The sequence below is a fragment of the Rutilus rutilus genome (assembly GCF_951802725.1).
Source record: "Rutilus rutilus genome assembly, chromosome: 4".
Taxonomy (NCBI): domain Eukaryota; kingdom Metazoa; phylum Chordata; class Actinopteri; order Cypriniformes; family Leuciscidae; genus Rutilus; species Rutilus rutilus.
The window spans coordinates 8,097,576-8,124,307 of record NC_140212.1 but is presented as its reverse complement, the minus strand read 5'-3'; the positions used below and the strand labels follow the sequence as shown (position 1 = coordinate 8,124,307).

Below are 26,732 nucleotides of genomic sequence, written 5' to 3'. Positions count from 1 at the left end.
GTGGACTAATCAAACCGTTCAGACTGATGATATAGAGTGAATTCAACTATTATATGTGACTCTCTCCTAAACAACATTGTTATATCGAGTTTAAAGGGATAGTTTACCTAAAAAAGGAAATTCTGTCATTTAAAAGTAAGTGTCTGTGCTGCCTTAGTATTTTGAGTTTACTCAACTCAAATATGCAAGTTGTCACTTAGTACAACTTCACATTTCAAGTTGACTAAACTTAAAAATTGAAGGCAGCACGAACACGTACTTTTTTTTAAGTTTAAACCATTTTATTTTTACAGTGAATTGTTGACTGAGTTTCTTCTGTTGAACACAAAAGAAGATATTTTGAAGAATGTTTGCTGAAGTGTTTCTGTCCATAAATTGAAGTTAATGGGGTCCACTTCATTGTTGTTATTGTTAACTACAACTATTAAAAACCATTTCTGGTAATTGAAATAAAGTATAACATAAGCTAAATTTTAGATGGAAAAAAGTTAAATAAATAAAAAAATCAAATGCCTTAAAATAAATGTTTGAAATCGCTCAAACTGAAATTTAAATAGAAAATAAATTAAAGCTAAAAAGAAATAGAAACAAAAACTAAACTTAAACTAAAATTACAATAAAAACGGATAATACAATAAAAATCTAGGTAAACATACTAATACATTTTATGATATAATTATCATTCTATAAGATTTTGTGTGTGTATATGATGACAAAATTTTCATTTTAGAGTTATGTAACCCTTGAAGAATTGAGCAATATGAGAAAAAAGTTTAGGACTTTCATTTTAACACTTTCACTCTCACTCTAAACCAGTTTCTCAGACACCAACAAGGCACAAGTAGTTCACAATCATCATCTACGTCTTCCATTAGTTTCCAGAAATGGCTAGAATGGAGAACATGTCAGACGTCAGCCTAAGGGGATACAAATGGAGCCTTGTTGCCTTGTCGAGTGACAGTTCAACAATTAAACTGACAAGGTGAACACATTCACACACGCTGGCCCTGCAGCTTCTATCTTAGGAGACTAAATGCACTGTAGATTTTACAAGATGCAAACAGCATGCAGGCTTTTTCCACTCAGATGTCCAATCATTCCTATAATGGGAGCCAAGAGTGCATTGTAATGACAGTGCCCTGAAACTCTTCCTGTAATACTTTATTCTTGATTGCTGTTAGAATAATTGATGGAGACTTATGCTGATTTTGCAATCACATACTAGTATACTATACTCTTACTACTTTTACCATAGCTTATAGCAAAAATAGTACGAGTAGAATGCTAGCATGCTGTCCCAAATTCAACATTACTTGGTTTTCTGTCGTTGTTGTTTTTTTAGCAGACCGGTATCATGCTATTTTGAGTCTGGAGAGGTCTAGCAGTTAATGGAGATGTTTTTTTTTTTTTTTTTTTTTTTTTTAATCAGTTTGTAGGCCAAAATCAGATATATCATGTGACCACCTTTCTAAACCTGCTGGAAGAGAGGCATTGTATTATAGAGGAATAAATGAAAACCGAGATTTCTCACATTTTGTACTGTAGCTTAGGATGTTTTTGAGCTAAAAGCTTGCATTATGTGGGCTCTGTCATACAAGTGATGAGCTCAAAGTGATAGTAAAGCATATACAGTCGGAACCAAATAATGCACAATCTGATGGTGTCTTGTAACAAAAGATACAAAACACTGGATTATCATGCATTATTACACTGTAAGAAAAACTTCATAACAGAAAAGGGGTTGGTCATTCTCTGCAAGGACATTAAGTTTATGGACATTTCAAAATACCTGTGAAAAAACAATTTTGAAAATGTCTTCATATTAACACGCTACATTAGACCCTTTTTTACTGTCTTTTCTTAGAATGTAAAATGGGATACTTGATTGTGATTGGTCAGTTGTGGCATTCTGTGTTTAAATTGTTGTATAATGATGCTAAAATTTGACCCAGGCGGTCAATCTCATGCCATTTTCTACTTGTATAAAAAAGCTCAAATCCATTTAACAGTGTAATCAAGAACAATTTCGCATAACATAATAAACCCCACTTGCTTGCTCTGTCAGGGTTTATTTGCGATAATGACCGGCTGATTTTATGCCATTCCTTCTATTTTAATAGGCCGATCAACAGCCTAAATGTGTTAAATAAATTTGCCTTGGGATTGTAGGGTCTTCACAGTTAATTGCTCATGCATGGAAACAAAGATGTAAGCTCAACATTAGGTCCAATTGTTTTTTTCTACCTTCTCTTTCTCCAACAGACCGAATGGATGCAGACCGATGAGGCAGACGACTCTTTGATATCCACAGAGATGAAGGAAATGGCAGTTGCCTGTCAGCCAGATCAAGGTTTTCTTAGGTGCACCAGGCTTTTGATGAAGCACCTTTTAGCAGTCCGAGGCTCAAAGGTAAGATAGAAAGCATTGCCTCTTTCAGCAGCATCTCCTTTTGTGTGTTGTACTGTTCAATACGTGCATCATTTGACTGGTGCTTCTATCTTCTCTTTTAGCCATTTGGCTCTGGTCTCTTGTTAAATGGGGCCTTGATGTGGGTCAAACACATGTATCTGAACATGAATTGTTCACAACGTCTCCTTCACAGCCATTAAATGTTGAGAATTTTATATATAGTATATAAAAAATATAGTAAATCCATAAACACAATAGGTCTGTATCATCATATTGTCGAAGCATTTTTCACTTTAAACTGATCAAATATGAGGCGGTTTGACAAACATCTTACCTTTCATCTCCTTAATTGGCTTGAGGTCTTTCTTTCTCATGCTCTCTTTCTCTTTCCCACTCTGTCTGTGTCATTAATTATTAAATATCAGAGAAAGCCTAATTACATCTGAACAGTGTGACGCCATTAAGTAAATTGTCTGAAAAATTGGTACAGCGCAGCATACAGAGCTTTTTCCATCTTCTCTCTGAAGATACAGTATCATTCTTAATGGACCACTTTCTACATTTGCAATTCAGAGGCCCGTTTCAAAGAAACAAAAAAGACAGACAAAAAAACATTGTGTGCAATGCGACTGCAATTACTTTAATGACTCTACTAGGTCACATAACAGAAACAACATGGTGGATGTATGACTTGCAAATTTCATTTATACTACCCATACTATAGAATGTACTATTTTAAAGGTTTTGAAGTTAATTCAAATTCAAATGTAGTACCTACTCAGACATTTCGGACACACCAATTGTCTTAAAGGGATACTCCACTTTTTTTGGAAATAGGCTCATTTTACAACTCCCCCAGAGTTAAACAGTTGAGTTTTACCGTTTTCGAATCCATTCAGCCGATCTCCGGGTCTGGCGGTACCACTTTTAGCATAGCTTAGCATAGATCATTGAATCGGACAAGACCATTAGCATCTCCCTCAAAAAAATGACCAAAGAGTTTCTATATTTTTCCTATTTAAAACTTGACTCTTCTGTAGTTACATCGTGTACTAAGGCCGACGGAAAATGAAAAGTTGTGATTTTCTAGGCTGATATGGCTAGGAACTATACTCTCATTCCTGCGTAATAATCAAGAAACTTTGCTGCCCGTACCATGAGTGCAGCAGGCGTAATGATATGACACAGCGCCTGAAAATAGTCCCCAGCTCTGTAACTTCCAACGTGACCGGGACTAAGTTTGTCTAACCTATTAGACCTATTTTCAGGCGCTGCGTCATATCATTACGCCTGCTGCACTCATGGTACGACAGCAAAGTTTCTTGCAGGATTATTACGCAGGAATGAGAGTATAGTTCCTAGCCATATCAGCCTAGAAAATCACAACTTTTCATTTTCCGTCGGTCTTAGTACACGATGTAACTACAGAAGAGTCAAGTTTTAAATAGGAAAAATATCGAAACTCTTTGGTCATTTTTTTGAGAGAGATGCTAATGGTCCTGTCCGATTCAATGATCTATGCTAAGCTATGCTAAAAGTGGTACCGCCAGACCCGGAGATCGGCTGAATGGATTCGAAAACGGTAAAACTCAACTGTTTAACTCTGGGGGAGTTGTAAAATGAGCCTATTTCCAAAAAAAGTGGAGTATCCCTTTAACAAGTGAGTCATTGAATTATTCATTCAAATGATTTGTTCAAAACTGATTCATTCAGGGACAAAACAAGTGTTTTTATGAGTCTATGAATCTTTCATTAGACCAATGTTCAAAAACTCAGATTCATTCAGTAATGAAATGTGTTGCTCTGAGACACGCAATGGCTATACTGTGGATTTTTTGGAACTATTTTCGTTGGTGAAATAGAGCAAAAATCGACAATATTCTGAGAAAATATTCTAAAATATAATTCATCTAATATTAACTTCTTGTTTATTGAACTGTTATATAAAATTAATAGGCCTATCACATTTGCAATCATATTCGGGAAAACAGCACACTTGATTGTGTGGTATTGCTTAACTATATGCTGTCATAAATATTAAGAACAAGAACTTTTGAATTTTGGGGACATTTCTATTAATTTTGGGGACATTTTTGCTCCAAGCCCCCTTTAATTTCTTTCCCTGGTGTGTGCGCAGAATGATCTTTTTCGAGCTCAAGCGGAGACCCCTTCTGTTGCGAGGCCCGTTCAAGTGAAACGAGTGAAACAGAGCAAAGGCCACTACTGGTTGCAAAATGATGTAACATCTGTCGAATTTTTTTTTAGTTTACACTCTAAGCTACAAATAAAGCAGCTTCAATATGCAACACATTGTAAAATACACTTTAACAATTCAGAATTTATTTAATTAAAATACATTTGAAACATCCAGTAAAATTATATTTCAAATATTTACTGCATTTTTTTCTTTTCTTTTTTTCCTTTTTTTTTTCTTTTTTTTTTTTACAAAAGTTATCACAAACTGTACACATCATAACAACATACATAGCGATCGTTTTAGTTGTCTGGTGCAAATATGACAAAAAAATCACTGAGAAGCAGTTCATCAATAGCTCCACAAGAAATCATCTCAGGAAGTTGAGTGCTAATCAAAACAGTTGTACAATTTTTAGAAGCCATTACACAATATATGCAAATTGTGTATAAAGTTATTCAAGATCACGAACCCATAGTACAAAACAACCACCAAACGATCCATAGAAATGCAATTCAACAAGATAACAATTCGAAGAATTCAAGTATATACACACATGCCAGCACTGGCAAGTTAAATTAAATAAAAAATACTACCTCTCAGAAATAATAGGAGTCTACATTTCTAAACCATATTTAATGTACTGGTATCAGCATGCTACAAGAATACTTAATCTTTGTTCTATCACTCTGACCGAGCTCTGGGGCAGAAGCACTGTCTTCATGTGCAAATCAAAGTTAACAGTACACAGCCGTTTGTGTAATTGCCATGATTGCATTATTACTTAATGGACACACCAGAAAACACTCAGAATACCAGCTTTAAAAAGTTAGGAGTGCAATTACCATGGTATACCATATTATTTGCATACTGACTGAATAGATGCTGGATGATTTCACTCAATGAATGCTAATTCTCTGACATAAGAAAATTCGACTACAACACCTATTAATCAACAGGCAAACTTCTATTGTCCATTTCTTTTTGAGCCTGTAGTTTGTGTGGTTGGCAGTGCTTCACCTGTTATTTCACAGTTGAAAGAAAGAAAGAAGTTTCAGTGGCTTTAATTACTTTAGATGTTATTAATTTGGTTAAAAATAAAGTTTTTTTCCCCTGAACCAATTTATCCATGACCCCTTATGAAGAATGCTAAACATCTTCAAAAAATACATTTTCATTAATGATCCATCAACTTTGATTTCCTTTTGACCGTCATCTAAAGATGGATCTGCATATAATGTAGTATATTAGCTTGATTTGATCATTTATAGCACCTTAAAAGAATTACACACAACTTACTTACAGTGTGCAGTGCCAGACACCATCACATTTTAATTTACTTTGTGTCGTTTTTCAGGCACAATTATGTTTCTCGCTAGTAGTAGTTTCAGAAATCATTGTAATCTGTAGCCTGTAAACACCGACAGTCCAATAATACATCAATAACTCTAGGACGGGAGAACAGGAGTGGAAGAGGGATGATTGATTAATTTTAGATTTGAGAATTTGATGTTTGGCAAGTGTTTCACATATTGAAAAAGATTTGATATGAATTGATATGAATATTATCTTGCATGTTGATAATATTGGGCATAATCATGGGCATAATGTCTGTGCTACTTTGACTCGAGATAACCATCCTTCTAAACAACAACAAAACACGCTACATCTTTGGCTACTGTGTAAGCCCCTTTTGAACATAATTTAGTTTTTAATTTAGTTTCTAATTTATAATTTAGAAACATAAGAAAAAAAAGAAGAAAAATGTAAGTTAACTTTTAGTGACCTTCCAAAACATTTGCCTGCTAGATTTCAGTGCCTTTATGTACAGTAGGCCTATCTCTTTTATTATATGTCAATACCTTCTTATCCTGTGTACATATACAGTATTACAGCTGAGTAATTGATTCTTTTCCATTTATTTAAGAAACTTGAGACGTTCTGAAAATGAATTGTTCACAACGTCTCCTTCACAGCCATTAAATGTTGAGAATTTTATATATAGTATATTAAAAATATAGTAAATCCGTAAACACAATAGGGCTGTATCATCATATTGTCGAAGCATTTTTCACTTTAAACTGATCAAATATGAGGCGCTTTGACAAACATCTTACCTTTCATCGCCTTAATTGGCTTGAGGTCTTTCTTTGTCATGCTCTCTTTCTCTTTCCCACTCTGTCTGTGTCATTAATTATTAAATATCAGAGAAAGCCTAATTCAAACTAACTTTTAGTGACCTTCCAAAACATTTGCCTGCTAGATTTCAGTGCCTTGTACAGTAGGCCTATCTCTTTTATTATATGTCAATACCTTCTTATCCTGTGTACATATACAGTATTACAGCTGAGTAATTGATTCTTTTCCATTTATTTAAGAAATTTGAGACGTTCAAGTTCAATGAGCATATCATTAAATATTTATTAATATTTATTTAGTTTAATTAAATTTTAATTTCTTTAAATCAGTATACCACAACAGTTTTATTCAAATAAAGATTCTTTAGAAGCATTAATTAACAAGCAAATGATTTCACGTGATTGTTTCTCCATACCAAAAATGTATTGATATCATATTCAAACACCTCTTCTTTTCACTCCTGTAACCCTGCATCAAATTTGTCAAATATTTTCACCAGACAGGAGATTATGTAACTGAAACGTTCAAGAATATGAAATGATAAGCACTGTCATTTCATGTGTCTGTAACATGTCATAGCATCATTATACTGTCAAACAGCAAGAAGCTTCACATTATTTCACTGTCAGCTTCAAAGTGACCTGAAAACTATTGTTTTAGGAGCTCATAAACTCAGCACCAGTAAAAGCAAAATGTCAGATATATTATGAGATTTGGATACATGATTGTGTCTGTAGCAGGAATACCAGTACTGTTTAGTCCTTTTTTTTTTCTTCAAATTAAAATGCAACATTACAGGCTATAACTAGAGAAAAATATACCATGTTAATTATACAAACCAAATGTGTTTTGCAGTTAGGATTGTGTGGATTCCAGGATATTATGGGGTCAGTGTGGGTTTTGGGGATGGACATGATCGTTGACTCTCAAAACTGGATGCTCTTCCTGGCCACTGCAGGGACAGATGATACCAAAATATTACAGAAGAGTAGTTTAGGACATATTAGACTTGAGTGCACTTGGCATATGGATCCGAATGAGCCCAAAGCACCACATCAGGGCTCAATCTACATAACAGTGGCCCTATTTACACCTGGTATTAAGATGCGTTTTGGTCTGTTACATGGAGTTGTTATCTTATCATTAACATTTAATAAAACTTGCAAGTCCAAATGTTTACATTTTGCATTGCATAAAAACAGCATAATATTGCATCACTTTCCTTATGGGCAAGTGGCATTTGCGCTAGGGATGCACCGATACCACTTTTTCCAGAACGAGTCCGATACCGATACTGTCATTTTTGGTACTCGCCGATACCGTAACCGATACCTGTATTTTAAATGTATTGGTAGAGAAACCAAAATAATATAAATCATATTATTTGGCTAAGTTAACTTAGTTATTTTCTAAGTTAACTTTATTTTCTAAGTTATTTTCATGCTTAATAAAGCCTGCTAAAATGCTTTGTATGAACTTCTGTTACTTTCACTGTCATATTTTATCTTTCATTTAACAGTACAGCACATATTTAGAGCTGCTCCAGAAGGGCTCAGTGCTGAGGATTGGGTTCAGTGGTACAAATGTTTAGACTCAAGTGAAATATCAATTATTTATTTCAATTTTGATACTACAACAAAAACTACAGAAGGCTAATCAATCAAATGTGAAAAAACACTGCATATTCATTACTGTATAAATTAAACATAGATGGATCTTTTTATTTAGTCAATAGCAGTGAGTAATTTATTTGTCCTTTGTTTGATTGAACATTAAACAATGTTTGAACATTGAGCATGTTTGTTAAACTGCTGCCCCTTTAGACCGAACGCACATACCCCATTTGAATATACTGCCTACGTTCACTTGAGATATAACCAACCTTATTTACTAGGATACTTGCCAAGACAGACGTTTTTACGTAATTTTGTGTGAATTCGTCCGTTCAAGCGCTAGACGGAAAGAACAATTCAATTCAGTATTCGCGCACTGTCTGATACGTTGGTTTTCGGGGCGCGCGGTTTGGATGTTTGTGTTTGAACTTCTTGTATGTGACACTTCTTGGCCTGCAAACATCCTTTAAGTAATAATGTAGGGAACCACTCGTTATACATGAATCAGGTAACGGTTCATGTTTTACTTACATATACAATTTAGTTTTAATCCAAATAACACGTAGCCTACTGAGTTAACGATCAGCAATCAAGAGCATTCAGCAGAAGTGCGCTCAAGTGCTCTCTCTCTCATCGGTTAATGTTAATAACGTTAATAAGCTACATGCCTCAGTTTACTTTCTTTGCCATTGACATCCGACTGAACTACAAACTTTCCACTGACGTCTGTGAAAAAGGGACTCGCGCGTCTGTGCCGCTGTGCGCTCAGTCCACTGCACATTTTTCCCTTATCAGCTCGCGCACCACATAGGTGTTCCTATATTTAATTTAATATTCCACTAATAAGATACATTTACTTCATAGACAGCCTTCTTTTTTTATCAGTGTACAAACGCTGCCTGGTATCAGTTGTTGTTGGTATCGGAGCATTTTTACGAGTACGAGTACATGAGCTCAGTATCGGTGCATCCCTAATTTGCGCCCTGCTTTCTCCTCGGATTTCTAGTCTCTCACCTCACAAAGTGCATGCCAGTGAGTGATGGGCTTGCGTGGATAAGCTAGCATTTCGTTCCAGTGGTCCCTTCCAAGACCCTCCGCATCCGGCCCTGTCCTGCACACCCCTATCACTTCATTGTGTCCAACTCTGAAAGAGAAACAGATCGCAAGACTTTGTTTTAGAAAAGTTTTCATTGGTGAGTGGCTTGCTAGCCTGAAAAGGATGTACATTTTAGATCCATATGCAAAATATTGGATAAACAAAGACTGAGGAAACCAGTGGAACTATTAGCGATCATACTTGATCAACAGGATTGATCATAAATGCTCCCACATTCACCAGCATATATTTCACCTCTTCATGGCTCAACAATGTTTTAATGGCATAATTTGTCTTCAATTACAGCGTAGATTCTGTCTGTCTGGTTTAATAAAGGTGCACAGCAGAGTTTTACAAAATCAGACTGTCACTGAATGTTCTCGATTAAGATGTTTGCTGCAAATATTTGAATAACAACTGCCAAGCATGTTATCTTTCATGTCAGAATAATTTATCTTCAGCATGTTGTGAGTTTACACTGGTATAGGCTCTAGTATCGCCGTGACCCTACATAGGACAAGCAGTTTGGAAGATGAATGGATGGAAGTTTTAAATTTGAATGGTTATTGTTTTGATATTATCTTAAAAGGCAGGGACTGACCTGTCGTAATCCATCACCGTGATTGACAGGCTGACCTGCTCCACGTTCTCAGGTGGGATGTCGAAAATGATGGCCTCATTATAGACGGGGTTGAGTGTGTTCTTCTTGGTGGTTGTCTTCCGCTTCTTCAGTCTCCGACCGTCACATATGAGGGAGACTTTAACATATGGATCTGTAGGGGGAAAAAGCAAAGTGAATAAGTTTGGAGCTTTTCAGATTCAAAACATACAAAAAATAAAGCTTTATGAAAAAAAATCCATCATATCATATTCCACAACTACATTTTTTTTAGACCGTGGTGATATTTTATGCTTAGAAGAATTACATTTACATTTTAACTGTCTTAACCCTCATGTTCTGCTTGTGATATGACAGACCCCACAGGCGTTTTAATATCTCAAAATTATTTGCATTGATGTGTCAGGTTGATGCCACCTCTTATGCAAACTGATTATGTACAAAATGTTAACTTAATAACATGCATCATATGTCCTCTATGACAAATGTTACATTTTTGGGGGGTTGCAGAGACCCTAGGCATAAAACAAAATGCAATTAATTTTCACATGAGATTTTCTGATTTATGTACACACTGTAGAAGGAAACTCTTGCCAATAGTCTAATTGGATTTATTTTATTGTATTTTTCTATAATACATTTTAGTATTTAAAATACTAATATATTGGATACCAGTGACATTTTTCTACCTTGTGATAGATGTTAAAGTTTCAACATTATTTGTCTATATAAAAATGGTTAAAACATTACAGTTATTATTTTCATCATCATTTAAGTCAGGGGTGTCCAATCCTGCTCCTGGAGGGCCACTATATCCTTCAATCCTAATTAAATACACTTTTGCCCCATACTAAAAACTTGCAGGCAAGTGCACAGTAAAAATAAACCTAGAATCTACTCAATAAAAGTGACACACTTAAAGGAATTAGGTAAAGCTTATCAGTACATTTACATCATGCAACTAATTACTGATAAAAAGGGATATTACTTGATAGTTGCTTGACTCTTGATAGTTACTGCACATTTAAAATAGCTTCTGTAACTAGCATGACAAATGTTTGCAATGAACAATTAGGAAGTTACTTGTTACACTGAGATGAGCAACATACATTAGAAACTTAATTCATGTAAAGGTGCTGTATGTAATTTTTAGACTGTAGTAAAGCATAAAAATACCATAATATGTTTGCAGTTCTTTAGCAAACATGCTAAGTGCATATTCTTTTTTCTCCGAAAAACAATTCTACAGCCAGTTATTCTACTTTGAATGTGCGTTCCGTGTCGGAATGTCTGTTTTTGTTTTGGTCCGTGAGATCTCACCCACTGCCAATGTACCCAATAGTAGTTGGACACCCCATGTTGCCAGTTGGCGGAAAACACAGCGTATTGCAGCCATGGAAGCTAACAAACGAACTGGGTCATAGATTGCAGATTCTACCCGACCTAAAAAGCCTCGGCATCCATCTAAAAAGCTCTATGACCAGAGGCAAATTAAAACGCGGATAAATCAACTTATCAACTTACATTGTCATACTTGTCACCTTCCATTGTCAATTGCACTCATTCCTGTTGCATATCCTCAATCTGGCAATTGAGCTTTGAGTTTGAGGAGGAGGGGGCGGGGCAAACAACTCTCTAATATTTTGAATTTGGACTGCAGTATCCATTTCAACCACTAGCTGTCAATATTACATACTGCACCTTTAAGTAAATTAACGAAACTTCAGTTTTACATATTTAAGTAGACTGGACCAAACTAAGAAAATACACGTTTAGCAATTGTGTTGCTTCAACTCGTTTTAATCACATTTAAGTAAATTTAACAAGCAGCAAATCTCAGTTTTACAGTGTGTTTTGGGGTAGGTTGGAGAGAAACTGCAGGACATTGGCCCTCTATCGGAGATGGATTGGACACCCCTGCTCTAAGTCCCCAAACATTAAGATGGTAAAGTCGTTCTCGACAGATTATGAGGGTTAACACTGACCAGAGTAGCCGGTTATGTCCATTGCTTTTAGATTGCGACATTTGATAACGGTGAGGGTCATGCGTCCAGCCGTGGGAAGATAGCAAAGGGAGTACATAATTTCACCCAGATCCACACTTTCCTGAAGGAAGGAAGGAAGGAAAGAAGGAAGGAAAGTTAGATATAAAAACAAATAGAAAACAAGTAGATTTGACTGTATGATGCCAAGAGATGCCTGAAGCAATGTCTGCACATAACTTTACAAAATATTGATTAAAAGATCTGCAGGTATCATCCTTTTAGCAAATATTGTAATATGATTTTCCTCTTGAGAGTCTCTTCAGAGAGCCCTTATACGACTTAAAACAAAATCCTTATTTACTGACCAAATAGACTTCTGTTTGCCTCGCCGACAACAACTCGTAGCATGTGAAATATTGGACTAATGTTTGCCCATCAGGTCTAAACCTGATCTACTCTTTATTAGATCTAGAGAGTGGATATGTATCTCCTTTAAAAACTTTAGCGGAAAAAAAAACCAGTGACTCAGAAACAAAGTTGTGTACAGAAATATGGCTCTTCTGAGAAATTGAGCTGTTTCCAAGAAGACTTTCATAACGGCTGTGTTTGTGTGGAAGTGCTACTGTGGGACGTATGTTTTGGGTGGCTGGTTCTTTTTCTCAGTTTTGAATGAGACAAATCTAGCTTCCCTGACCTTTATTAGCTTTGCAGAGGCGGTAAAGATTATTCTAAAAGGCCAGTGTGTATTTTGGTATTTACAGCCTCTCAGCACTGGAATAAGACGGCCATTATTCTTTCAAAGGCAACTAAAGATAGTGATTAATCTGTCCAAGTAAAGATTAAAAACAGATTGCGTAATAGAGAGAAACGTACATACTTAATCACTGCCGTACTGTAGTTACTGTGTTTAAATTTCAGGTGTACCACGTGCCTATTTTCCAGCCCTCCAAATCACATGCCTTTTCTCAATACCATTAATTACATACAGTATTATTTTTACACAGTTTCTTTTTTTAGACATAGTGTTTGTGTTCTGAAGGAATAAAATATCCGTTATTAATTTTACTCAATTTTACTCTACAATTACACTGCTGTATTGTTTTTTCAGTGTCTTGTTCTCATCAGAGGTTGTATTCATTTGATCAAAGTACAGTATAAATATTGGGTAACACTTTATTTTACGGTGCCCTTGATACAGAGTAATTACTTAATTAATTACTTAGTAATAGACGTTGTAATAACATGTAACAAAATGTACTTAACATGTAACTAAGTTATGGAACAGCCTGTACTTACAGATTGTAATTACACACATGTAATAGGCAGCTACTGTTACACATGTGTAACAAGCCGAGTTGGATAAGGTTTATAGATACACATGAAGTACAATGTAATTAGGACACTACTGCATGCATTTAAGCTGTGAACTAGTGAGTTAAATCAAACTAAGGCAGAGATGGATAAGGTATGTATACACAAAGTACAATTAAGTACATTCTTGATACACTTTATTTTACGTAACTCATCCCTGTGTAATATTATGTAATGACAATGTAATTAGGAAACTACTGCATGCTTTTAAGCTTTGAACTAGTGAGTTAAATCAAACTAAGGCAGAGATGGATAAGGTATGTATACACAAAGTACACTTAAGTACATTCTTGATACACTTTATTTTACGTAGCTCATCCCTGTGTAATATTATGTAATTACAATGTAATTAGGAAACTACTGCATGCATTTAAGCTGTGAACTAGTGAGTTAAATCAAAGTAAGGCAGAGATGGATAAGGTATGTATACACAAAGTACACTTAAGTACATTCTTGATACACTTTATTTTACGTAGCTTATACCTGTGTAATATTATGTAATTAGGAAACTACTGCATGCATTTAAGCTATGATCTAGTGAGTTTAAATCAAACTAAGGCAGAGATGGATAAGGTATGTATACACAAAGTACACTTAAGTACATTCTTGATACACTTTATTTTACGTAGCTTATACCTGTGTAATATTATGTAATTAGGAAACTACTGCATGCATTTAAGCTGTGATCTAGTGAGTTTAAATCAAACTAAGGCAGAGATGGATAAGGTATGTATACACAAAGTACACTTAAGTACATTCTTGATACACTTTATTTTACGTAGCTCATCCCTGTGTAATATTATGTAATTACAATGTAATTAGGAAACTACAGCATGCATTTAAGCTGTGAACTAGTGAGTTAAATCAAACTAAGGCAGAGATGGATAAGGTATGTATACACAAAGTACACTTAAGTACATTCTTGATACACTTTATTTTACGTAGCTCATCCCTGTGTAATATTATGTAATTACAATGTAATTAGGAAACTACTGCATGCTTTTAAGCTTTGAACTAGTGAGTTAAATCAAACTAAGGCAGAGATGGATAAGGTATGTATACACAAAGTACACTTAAGTACATTCTTGATACACTTTATTTTACGTAACTCATCCCTGTGTAATATTATGTAATGACAATGTAATTAGGAAACTACTGCATGCTTTTAAGCTTTGAACTAGTGAGTTAAATCAAACTAAGGCAGAGATGGATAAGGTATGTATACACAAAGTACACTTAAGTACATTCTTGATATGCTTTATTTTACGTAGCTCATCCCTGTGTAATATTATGTAATTACAATGTAATTAGGAAACTACTGCATGCATTTAAGCTGTGAACTAGTGAGTTAAATCAAAGTAAGGCAGAGATGGATAAGGTATGTATACACAAAGTACACTTAAGTACATTCTTGATACACTTTATTTTACGTAGCTTATACCTGTGTAATTTTCTGTAATTTTAATGTAATTAGGAAGCTAATGCATGTATTTAAGCTATGAACTAGTGGGTTAATTCAGATGGATAACATCTGTCAACGCTATCTCACGACCAATTCGTACGAATTCGAACGAGTGATAAAAAGTTGGCTAATTCGTACGAATTCGTACGACCTCACTCGAACGAATTTGTACGATTTGTCTAAACCCACGTGATGGGTAGGTTTAGGGGCGGGGTCAGGGGTAGGTCATTCGTATGAATTCATACGAATTAGGCAATTCGTAAAATATGTACGATTTAGCAAAAATCGTACTAATTCATACGAGTGAGGTCATATGAATTCGTACGAATTAGCCACCTCGTAGAATTCGTACGAATTGCCGTGAGATCAGGCTGCATATGTAGATACACAGGAAGTGCACTTAAGTACAATCTTGATACACTTTATGTTATGTTACATACAAGTAATGCTACAGAACATACACATTTACCATGTGTAACTGCAGACCTCAGTAGCCTAACATATTTAAGTACTTGTTGTTACATTGTGTTATACTAAGTACTTTCTTACATAATTACAGTGTACCAAGTCCGTAACACGTATGTAACAGACTCGGCTTGTTACACATGTGTAACAGTAGCTGCCTATTACATGTGCGTAATTACAATCTGTAAGTACAGGCTGTTCCATAACTTAGTTACATGTTAAGTACATTTTGTTACATGTTATTACAAAGTCTATTACTTAGTAATTAATTAAGTAAATACTCTGTATCAAGGGCACCGTAAAATAAAGTGTTACCAAATATTGTAATAGTGTGAAATATTGCAATTTTAAATAACTGTTTTCTATTTTATTATATTTTTAAATAAAATGTATTCCTGTGATGCAAAGCTGAATTTCTCCAGTCTTCAGTGCCACGTGATTCTTCAGAGATCATTCTAATATGCGGATTTAGTGCTCAAGAATAATTTATTAATAGTTTTTAAAGCAGATTTTAGTGGAAACTGTGATTATAATTTTTTTCAGGACTCGATGATGAATCCTGAAAAAAGACAATAAAACATTCACACCTTTACATTTACTGTACAGATTTATCTCAAGCAGGTCAATGCCTGACATTTATTGATTTTTTTTTTAATTTATTCACTTAATTCTAGATTTTCTTTCTTCAAAAACATTCTTTAGTGTGATATTAATATCTTGTGGTGCAGTGGGTTTTTTTCTCATATTTTCATCAACAGTATATTTTAATTCTCATAGTCATGTTGCGCATTTCTTTATTCAGTTTTTATGTTTTACATTTTTGTCAGAAATTTCGTTGACGAGATTAACCCCGATGTGGTACCGCCTCTGTGTAGTCTGATGCCAAAACCCTCTCTGTCACATCCTATCCTCTCCTTCCGCATCTCTTGTTATCCGCACCACAAATGCTGAGTACAGAGAGCCACGGGCTAGTTCAGGAGTCACGTCTCCTATTGGCGTTCGTGTCCGAAACAATTCACAAATCTTTTTGGGGCTATAATACCCTTCCTGTTTTGACTGACCAAGTTCCCCTTCTCCAGATCTGAATGGCCTTACCACCGCAGCAATGTGCTCCAAAAACAGAGAACAAAATTAGACCTCCAAACGTCAGAGTAAGATAAAATAGAGGGTTTCAGTGTGCAGTCGGAAGTGTAACGGAGCAAGCCTGCAATCTATGGCTCCGACTATTTTAGGAATTGAGAGTTACTAGCTTCTTTACACAGTCGGGGGCCTAAGAGCAGCTGGTCTGGTTCTGAATGTCGGTTTTTGTCCCTAAAGGGCAGTTGTGATACTCTCATAACTGAGAACAACAGGTCAAAAACTCGCACTGCTGTTCCAACACTACACATCAATATGTTTATATTGTAGCTATGAGGAAAAGCCATAGTAAGAAATAGCATGAGAGTGATCCAAATGTTAAAGCAAAACACAAGTAACTTGACAGGTGCAGATATGTCAACCACACAACAGGAAAATTAATAAATATGCTGAAAACAACACAATCGTCAAATTAATGAGCCTGAAAGAGACTATTGCGTCAAACAAGTAGGAGGAAGAGATTGCTTTTCCCAAACAGGAATGACTCACCACAGAATCTCTGTGGTGAACAAAATGAAACGCTGTCACCATTCACTTTTATTTTTGCAGCAGGAAGCCGGTGGAACGTCATTCTTAATGCAGCTGAATCACTGTACGGACGTGGGTATGACGGGCAATGCCTTTAACCTCTACAGATCGTCTAGTTATTGAACAAGTGTGCAGATTACCACTTAAACTTGTGTTTAATGTTCCAGGTCCTGTGAGAAATCAAAGATATATCTTTTTCACTAAGTACACAAACCTTTTTTCTTTATCCTCCAATCAGATATCTTGAAGCATATTCTCAACGTAAAGATAAACTGCTCAATATTCACACAGAAATGACAATTGAAACATTCTTTAAATGTCTTCTTTGTTCTGCAGAAGAAAGTCATACAGGTTTTGAATGACAGTGAGTAAATAATGAATTGTTTGGTGTACTATCCCTTTAAGAAGTGCTGTCCTTAAAAATCCCCCATAAATATCATGACTGAAGCAGTTACATAAGCTCTGATATATTAACTGAGGCATAATGAGTGGGTGTCATTATCATGAGGGCCAATCTGACTAAGAAACCTAAAAAAAAGGGCGGAAATTGCTAATGTTCTTTTGTCATAGTCCTGAAATGTAGTGCCGGTAAAAAAAAATTCAATTGTATTCTGAAGTCAGTGGGACGGTAGGACAAACTCAATTCCACACCTGTTGTTTGAAGGCTCTGGCTTGATAATCATGCTTCCTGTGGGTCTGGAAACTGGCAATTGGATCTATTTTTGGAAGGGGTATGTGGGTGCCCTGAAAGGGTGAGTCAGTTTGGAGATGAGCTCTCCCCCACACCTGGCTTTACATAACAGATCGATCTATCTGTTACTGTTAATGAGATCTTCACACTCATGCAGTCAATTTTTCTGTTTGGTTTTAAGTGTATGACCAGTTAGTACATATGTGAATACAACTGTCCTTGTACTTTCGATGGTATAATAGACAGTTGTTGGCACTAGTAATACTTAAGCCATAGCTTTTAATATTTAGCCCATAGGAAGATGAATTGGAATGAGTATTGAAGTATTCCTCCACCATGATCTATCTATCTATCTATCTATCTATCTATCTATCTATCTATCTATCTATCTATCTATCTATCTATCTATCTGTCATTCTATCTATCTATCTATCTATCTATCTATCTATCTATCTATCTATCTATCTATCTGTCATTCTATATAGGCTATTGTTCCATCTATCTATCTATCTATCTATCTATCTATCTATCTATCTATCTATCTATCTATCTATCTATCTATCTATCGTTCTATCTATCTATCTATCGTTCTATCTATCTATCTATCGTTCTATCTATCTATCTATCGTTCTATCTATCTATCTATCTATCTATCTATCTATCTATCTATCTATCTATCTATCTATCTATCTATCTATCTATCTATCGTTCTATCTATTGTTCTTTCATTCTATTTATCATTCTATCATTCTATCTATTGTTCTGTCGTTCTATCTATCTATCGCTCTATCTATTGTTCTATCTATTCTATCTATCATTCTATCATTCTATCTATTGTTCTATCGTTCTATCAATCGTTCTGTCCATTGTTCTATCGTTCTATCTATCTATTGTTCTACCGTTCTATCTATCATTCTATCTATCGTTCTATCTGCTGTTCTATCATTATATCGTTCATTCTTAAACCTCCAAGGCTTTTTAAACAAGACTTTCTGCTTGTCAAGCCATCAGCTTACAGTTTAACGTTATATGAAATTCTTTGAATTTCAATTAATTTCAATTCTATTTCCTTACGTTCACATTTGAATTTCAAGTCTGCATCCTGTTTGCAACTTCAACTCAAATTCAGAAATTGACTTTAAAGAAAGTTCATTTAAAAGGCACTCTCAATTCAACTCTGAATGACGAACAACCCTGCCAGAATCTGGTCTTATTGAGGTATCTGAGGAAAGTATGAACTATGCTTTCTATACGCACAAGGACTGAACTTACTGTAGTTGCTGCGAGGATGTCCTTCCAAACCACAGCTTCACGGGAAAGGTCAGACAGCTCAAACAGGTTGTCGACCACCACCTCACCAATCATGTCATGACTAGTGAAGCGGTCAAAGTCGTACACGCTGAAGTGCAACTTGCGATTGCACAGCTCACTGTACTCCACAGGGAAGCGGAACGCCTCGTCGAACATGGGGTTGAGCGTCTTGCGGTGGACCCTCGTCTGAAACTTCTTTTTGCGGTCTGGAAGCAGGTAGATCTTCACGTAAGGGTCTGAGGTGCCTGTGAAGTCTTTGGCCGGCAGATCCAGGGCCTTTAGAATGCGAACCATAAGAGCCTGTTCCTCATAGTCGTAGCTGAGGGCAAAGCTCAGCTTTCCGCACGTCTCCACCGGCTCCTTGTTTCCTTCTTCAGAGTCCACAGACTTCTGCTTGTACAGCTCAGGTTTGATGCGGCCGATACTGACTGTAGAAGACTGACGCACAGGTAGAGTGTCCATGGTGAAGTCCACACTGGTCACATTCATCTGCCGCGGCAGGTGTCGGCGAAAAGAATTGTGCCTATGAAGAAGGAGAACTTTTATAGTTACTTGTGAAAAAATTTTATTAAAAAATATTAGTTTGCTGCTCTTTTAAAAACTTAGAGTACAAGCTACTATCAAAAAGTATCTAAGAACAATGCATTTTAAAATATATCAGATTATATCATTTAAAACTTCAAAGCAGTATTTATGAGGGATTTTGAATGAATCAATCAATGAGGGTGATAGCATTTAAACAGATAAACATTAGCAACCACTAAAAAAAAAATAATATCACTGAGGCACTTGAATCAGTGAATCAGTTTGATTCTTTTTTTTATTAATTTGCAGATTCATCTAAATTAAGTGACTCACTAAAATGAATGGGAACTATGTACTGTATGCAAGAGAGGATGTCACTAGTGAAAAATGTTAAGTTAGTAGCAATGCTTCTTTTAGTTATAGTTACTCCTCAGCACTAGAGTGGACAACAAGAACTTTAGTATGGACCCTTTTCACACACTGTGAGGACGCGTTTCCACAGTTATCAACATTGCAAATCTAGTAAAGGTTTTCATATATTCATTTTTATTGAATTGAATATAGTCCTACATAACTGCTAATAACTGCTGCAAGGGTGCTTTTACTACAACGGCTGAGGGAGTGATGGCAGATTTCGCATCATTCTCTCTTCTGACCGCTGTTATCAGTCTCTCTATTTTTGCTGTCGTCTCTCGATCATTCACCGCTAAATAATGTTGACTGTGAAGACTTCCGCTTCTGAAAACCCTGGAAATGTGGAAAAAGGGTCCATCGTGTTCCTCTTCAAACTTTTTTATTCCATTTTTAGCAACTTTTTATTTTGTAGACTTCACAATAGAATATCACAATAGGTAGGCCTGGATCTTTTTTTTTTTTTTTACTAGAAAACCTATTTTGAACACTCGCCTTGACTCCTGAGGAAATCATAGTTCTCTACTTATCCTTGGTGTTTCCTAGCAACTAGCACCTTTAGGACGATGACAACAAACATATGACAATAACAGTGTGTTAAAAAAAGTCATGGATTGTATCATTTAACTGACTTGTGATATTCAAATTTGCTAAATTCTATGATTAATATTTGTTTTTATGAATTCAAATGAATCTTTCCACCATTTTTCTCACATGGTCTCTTATCATCACTGTCAGTCTGTCTATCTCTCTTTCTACTTTGTCCAACTCTGTCTGTCACCTGCACATTTACGCCTTGCAATTTGCACAAACGTCCCAGAACAATGTGATGATAAATTAAAGAGAGACAGAGTAATTAACTGCTGTCTTTCGTTTTGAAGAGCACTTCTTTCAAAATCCAGTATTTAATGGCAGTGGTTCTGAAATATCTTGCCAAGCGTAATGAATGAGTCTGCGAGTCAATGCCAGAATTCACAATTTGTATTTCTACTCTCCCATATAAGAGACCACAGAAGATGAAGGAAAAGGTGGAAATGTTCAAGTCTTATTAGCCAGGTCACCTGTTGCAGAATACACTGAACTACAAACTATCCTCTCAGCTCAATTGATCTTGGTTTTAGTTCATGTAAGCTATCTAACAATAGTGTTTTATCATATTACAGCAGAAGGATGTTAATTTTTGCAGGCATGAGTATCATAACACATGCTCATGCATAGTTAAATTGTGCATTCTTCAATAAAAGCTTTTGAGATATAGCACTATAGAAACGAACCTGAATTCCAGCTTAAATACTAAAGGCATTTAAATAGATATAATACTTTGATATGTGGAAAATAATGCACTTTATTACAGCACCCAATGGGTTGTGGCTGCAAATCGTTTCTAAGAAATCTTCACTTAAGGCATTGTAAAACCGTAAAGAGTTATATAATATTAATAGCATTTCATACATCCTCAGTTTCTTCCCCAGAAAGCTAAATGATTTAAAAACCTCTTAGTAGTGCATTAACTCGTTAGCAACAGTTTAACTATCCTCTCTTCAGTCTAGTTCAGCTCACTTTAGTGATCAACCTACCATGAAATGACCATTTCAGAGAAACTAGCTTCACATTTGAGCCTATTTTAAAGACTTTTGATCAAGGCCATCATCTCATGGCATATTAGCCTATTTATTATTTTCTTCTTAGAGTGAAAATAGACAAGTCAAAGTGATGTACTGCCAAAGTGATATAGTGGAAGCTATATTAGAGGAATGACGGAAGAATAGAAAAAGAAAACAGAAAATGTGCCAACAAGTACACCTAAACGGTCTTTCACATTGACATTTAAGCAGCTTTATTTGGCCTTTCCGTGCAACTCATTAACATGAAGACACCTCATTTGTTACGCTGCATTGAAGTTTTTTAATGATATTTCTGTAGCTTGTCAATAATGGATTCTACGAGGAATTGAGCACAGCTGCTCCTCCTTTCCCCAGTCGGACAAACAGTCGCAGCATGTCAGTGCTATTGCGTGGCAACACTAATTACATCCCTGCTTACTTTAAACACGGTGCCACGCGAAACAAAGAGAAGAAGAGCTGATTGTTTAATTGCTAAGATAACTTAATGCTGTTGCCATGGCGATGTGACACTAGGGCTCTGATTGGTGGGCTGCAGTGATTAATGGGCGTGTGCAACAACCAGGAGATGTGCCATGATCCTGTCAGCGGGGTAAATATGTGAAAATAAGTGAGTTGTGATAATAGTAACACCAGAAATATAGAATAATTAGAATTAATCATTCCCATTAATTGAAATGCTGGACATTATTATTAATTGTTATTGGTAAATTGCATTTATGTATGTTAATTGTTTAAAATATGGACATTTTTGTTTTGTTTATTAAAATGTGCATATTAAGTGTTAAAATTTGGGGAACATAGAGTATATACGCTGTATTTTTCTTTTGTTTTTATAAATATATAAATCCTCTATATTGTACATGTTTGTGGGGCTTAATCTACTTTGTAGCTGTGCCTTGGCTTAGATCTGGTTGATTTATTTCTAGCTGGAAGTCAGCCTTGAAAAACATAAATGTGGATATTTCAAAAATGAAAAAAAAAAAAAAACCCAGCTGCTCTGTCATTTCCTGCATTTAAAGGCACACACTGATAACAAATCATTCAGTATGTGTTTAACATTCAGTAAAGGCAGCCCTTCATAAGCACCAACTAAATGTTCTGTTTTCTAAACTAGATATGAGTTAACTCGAGTAGTAGTAATGAAATGAGTATCCCTCGTCTGTAGTGTCATTCAACGTGCAATCAAGCATCAAAAGTAGATGTAATTCATCATGTAATTGGTGCGTCACCTGGAGGACGAGGTAGGTTCAGTGGTCTGCCTCTGGATTTTGGCCTGTTTGGTAAGACACCCACGCAGAGCCTGCTGCACCTCAGCAGGGATGTCTGGTGACGTCTGGCTGATCTTCATGGCCGCCTCCAGGATCTTAACCGAGCTGCGGCCATTGACCTTCACTTCTGGTACCTTCCTCCTCTTGTCGTCCTCATCCTCTTGCTGGACTTGCGATGGCTGTCTTCCCACCATTGCAATTGCCTTGGTCTCAGGATGAGGAGAAAGAGAACGAGACAGTGGAGGTTGGACCGGGGGGGCCTCAGGCAGCACCCCCGGCGGGCAGCGGTCAGCATTGGACGAGAGCGCCTTGCTTCTCCAAATGGGCCAGCACAGCTTCCAAAACACAAAGAGTGAGACTACCAAAAGGGCGAGCCCACAGAAACCTACGACCACAGCTAGGAGACTTACAGAGATGTCTACAGGCAACAAGAGGAAGAGAGAGAGCAAAGAAAAAGAGGCAAGTATGTGAAGATTGGAAAGAGATAGAGTGTGTTGAGGAGATCATAAAGAACAGAGGGTGAGGGAAAAAGGAGACGAGGATAGGTAAAGAGATAAATGAACACCAGACGGGCAGACAGAGAGCACCAGCAGCAATAAATGATGCATGACAGACAAACAGGAGAAAGAGGGAGAGAGAAAAAGAAAAGAAAGAGAGGGCAAGGTATAAGAAAAAGAAGACTGAAATGTGAATTAAGTTCGGAGCCATTTTGCTCGCCTTTTCATGCAACCAAAGTTAATATAGAATGAAAAATAGAGCATAAAAAGTAAGTTCACAGGCACTCAACTAACCTGATTCAACTTTTTTTTTTCTTTTTTGCATAAAACATTAATTATGTCACAGTGTTGATGCTGAAAAAGGTCTCCTAATGAGTGGCACTGTTGAACTGTCACGTGTTCACGTTTCAGCTGCCTAATGCACTGCGCAATGCAACACATAATTATAGTTGTTTGGTGTATTATGGAGTGAGTTTTAACACCATACTGCTAATGGAGATACTAACCAATAAGAAATGAGCTACAGGGATGGAATCAATCTCATACATGACCACCACCCCCTTGAGATGACTGTACAGTGATAACATATCATCTGCATCAGCATGTGGTCATTTCATGTAATTAATTTCTGGCTTCTGCTGCACTCAAGGCCATTATCACACAATATAGCACAGCGTGTACTGTCTGATATGTTTTGAAAGTTGTTAGCCCATAGGCATTTCTGTATTTGTTTCATTTTCTCTGGATTACATATGTAAAACAAAACATACTGACAGATTTAAACCGATTTCCACAATGAATTCAAGCACAAAATGTCCATAGTTTGCATCAGTGTTACTTGCTCTAATTTGCACAGTTTACAGATAGGCTAAGTTTTAGAAACCACTTTCGTTAACACTTTATTTTACAGTGTCCTTGTTACACGTTACATGTAGTTATTGTATTAATAACTATAAAGTATGCCCTAATTATTATTACTCAGTAGCCTACTACTTAAAAAGGACACCTTAAAATAAAGCGTAACCCTTCTTTAATGTGTTAACAAATACGAGCAAAAACCCTGAGTTACAAACGTTGTAACAAAATGTGTATGCACGTTTCTGTCGATTAAATGTGTGCGTTATTTTAACGTCTCAATTTGTTGTAGGCTACAGTTATCCATTTACTGTGATTTTATCGGGGAAACTCGCGAGCGAGTAAACGAACAGAGTTTCAAACTTGTTGCGCATGATACGCTACAAGTAGAACCGTTTCCTGATTGTATGCTGGCTGATTTCAGGTAATGTTATGAACGTTAAGAATGTTTCTGTGACCGCGAGCGAACTATTCAAACTTTCAGTGCTCTGGATTCCTGGATTCGTGCACTCGTGCTTTGAAAAAGTTTTCTCGTTAACTGGCTAACCAAAGTTCCTGAAGAAAATATGTTTGTGAGAGGATGATAGAGCGTCGTTTATGTTAAATTTACCTGAACTTCCTTTACCTGGTATGTTGCTCTCCAGAGGAAATATATCCGCGCATTTTTCCCGGTCGACGTGCCCCGCGAGGCACAGCTCCGTCACTATTTGGAGAGCCCTTTGGCACAGGCTGACGCCGTCCTCTGTGCGGACATTCATGTCTTTCCTGTTAATCCATTGTATGTTGGACGATGCGTGAGGGCGAGGGTTCATTGGGGCACCATGTGAGCTGCTGAGTGCAGCTGATGAGTAAGGGAATGGAGAGAGAGTGACGCGTTCAAGTCCATGTCCTCCGCGCAAAGGCGCACCAGATTCTTTGGCGCAGTGGAACATTGTAGGGGCACATCTGCACTGCCCAATAGGAGACACGCGTTGACTAGAGAGGGAGGATCATACTTTCTCATTATTTAGGAAAAAAACTAAGTTCTTATACAGTAGAACATGGATTTGCTTTATCATAAAATGACAAAGAGACTGAGCTGTACACTATGTACACTATGTTGTATTGTCAACAGTTATTGTCCATGGCTTTCAAACTTGTGATGAATCCGTAAAGCTGTATGGCTGCAAGAATTACAACACAGACACACATATAATTTATATATTTATATTTGTAAGTATATTCGACGTAAATTGCATATCTCTTTATCAATCAAATAGTTGTCAGATAATTAACTGTACCTGCCTTAACATCTGTGCACACATTGTTCTTTTAAAGCTCTTTAAATAAGTTTTGCTGAATAGTTTTTTTGGCAACTGTTTCCTTTAATCATTCCATTATCAGATTTTTCAAATGTACACTTGTGTTGTCAGATGTAGAAAACAAGTAAAAAATGAGTAGACATTGAATTTAATAGAACAAAAGAGGATGGAGAATGCTCGTCTGATAAAAGAGAGAACACTATGTACTTGGCTCAGTGCTGTTCATGGAGTCTGACAATCTCCTTGACAACCAAACGCAAACTGGGGAGCAGTTGAGGCATCATCCTCATGCAGACCCATGTGCATGTGGCTTTGCCCTGTGAAACCACTGGCTTTAGAGAATGCGTTTGTCTCATGCTAAACAGGTGCGCAGAGTTTTGCCTGAGTGATTGTGTAGGCAGACTGAATACAGATACAGAAAAGTTAATGGGTTCCCTCAAACACTGATTGACACAGCATGTGGACTTGGCAGATTTACTATTTTGTCCCCAAAAAAAAAAAAAAAAAAAAAACCCGATTTAATTAGGCTACCATCATTTAAAGTTTAGTAAATCTTCACACACATGTCAGTTTAGTAAATCTTCACACACACTATTGTTGTTGTTGTTGTTGTTCTTTTTCTTATTCTTGTAATTAACATTTAAATAATGTTAATTTTAACATTAATTTAATGTTGTCACGTTCAGTTTTGGTTTCTGTTTCATGTTCATGGAATTCACTACATGGTATTCGGGGAAAAAATAGGCGAAAAGTTCCCGGATGACCTGCTACTTCCGGCAAAATTCTGAAGTGCGCATTCGCCCATGGGATAGGATTTATGAATGGAAGTGAAGCAACACAACTGACACGGTTTAGATTAAGCCAGGATTAGGCCTTAGTTTAGTTTGGACACACACACACAAAAAAAAATGTTTTGCCTCTTGTTAAATTTAATGAATTAAAATAAGCTAAAGTAACACGAATGTTTAATATTTTGTTACAAATTAATTTTATTGTGTTCAATCAACCTAATATATTTAAAACTGAAGTTTACTTAATTAATTTGTGTGAAAACTACATGAATCATTTTTGTTGACAACTAACTGGGCAGTGGATCTGTAGTTCCCAGCATGCTTTGCAAGGGACTGCATTATGGGTAAATTTAGGGATTAAAGTGTTATTTTATGTGTTTTTCTGTAAATGGAAAGATGTTGTTATTTAATGTTAGTGTTTAATATTCAGTTATGTTAG

The 26,732-nt window shown here is 36.2% G+C and overlaps 1 protein-coding gene across 1 annotated transcript; it reads right to left on the bottom strand.

Annotated features, from left to right (window-relative positions):
* Positions 1 to 4,853: 4,853 nt before the first annotated feature.
* syt10 (synaptotagmin X) lies at positions 4,854 to 25,133 on the bottom strand (the record flags this gene model as incomplete). Its single annotated transcript, XM_084406232.1, has 8 exons — positions 4,854 to 5,623; positions 7,582 to 7,694; positions 9,370 to 9,499; positions 10,053 to 10,224; positions 12,056 to 12,176; positions 18,982 to 19,543; positions 22,811 to 23,267; positions 24,827 to 25,133. 7 exons carry the CDS (start codon positions 25,131 to 25,133, stop codon positions 7,623 to 7,625), a joined length of 1,821 nt encoding a protein of 606 aa, XP_084262358.1. The 3' UTR covers positions 4,854 to 5,623; positions 7,582 to 7,622.
* Positions 25,134 to 26,732: the final 1,599 nt, after the last annotated feature.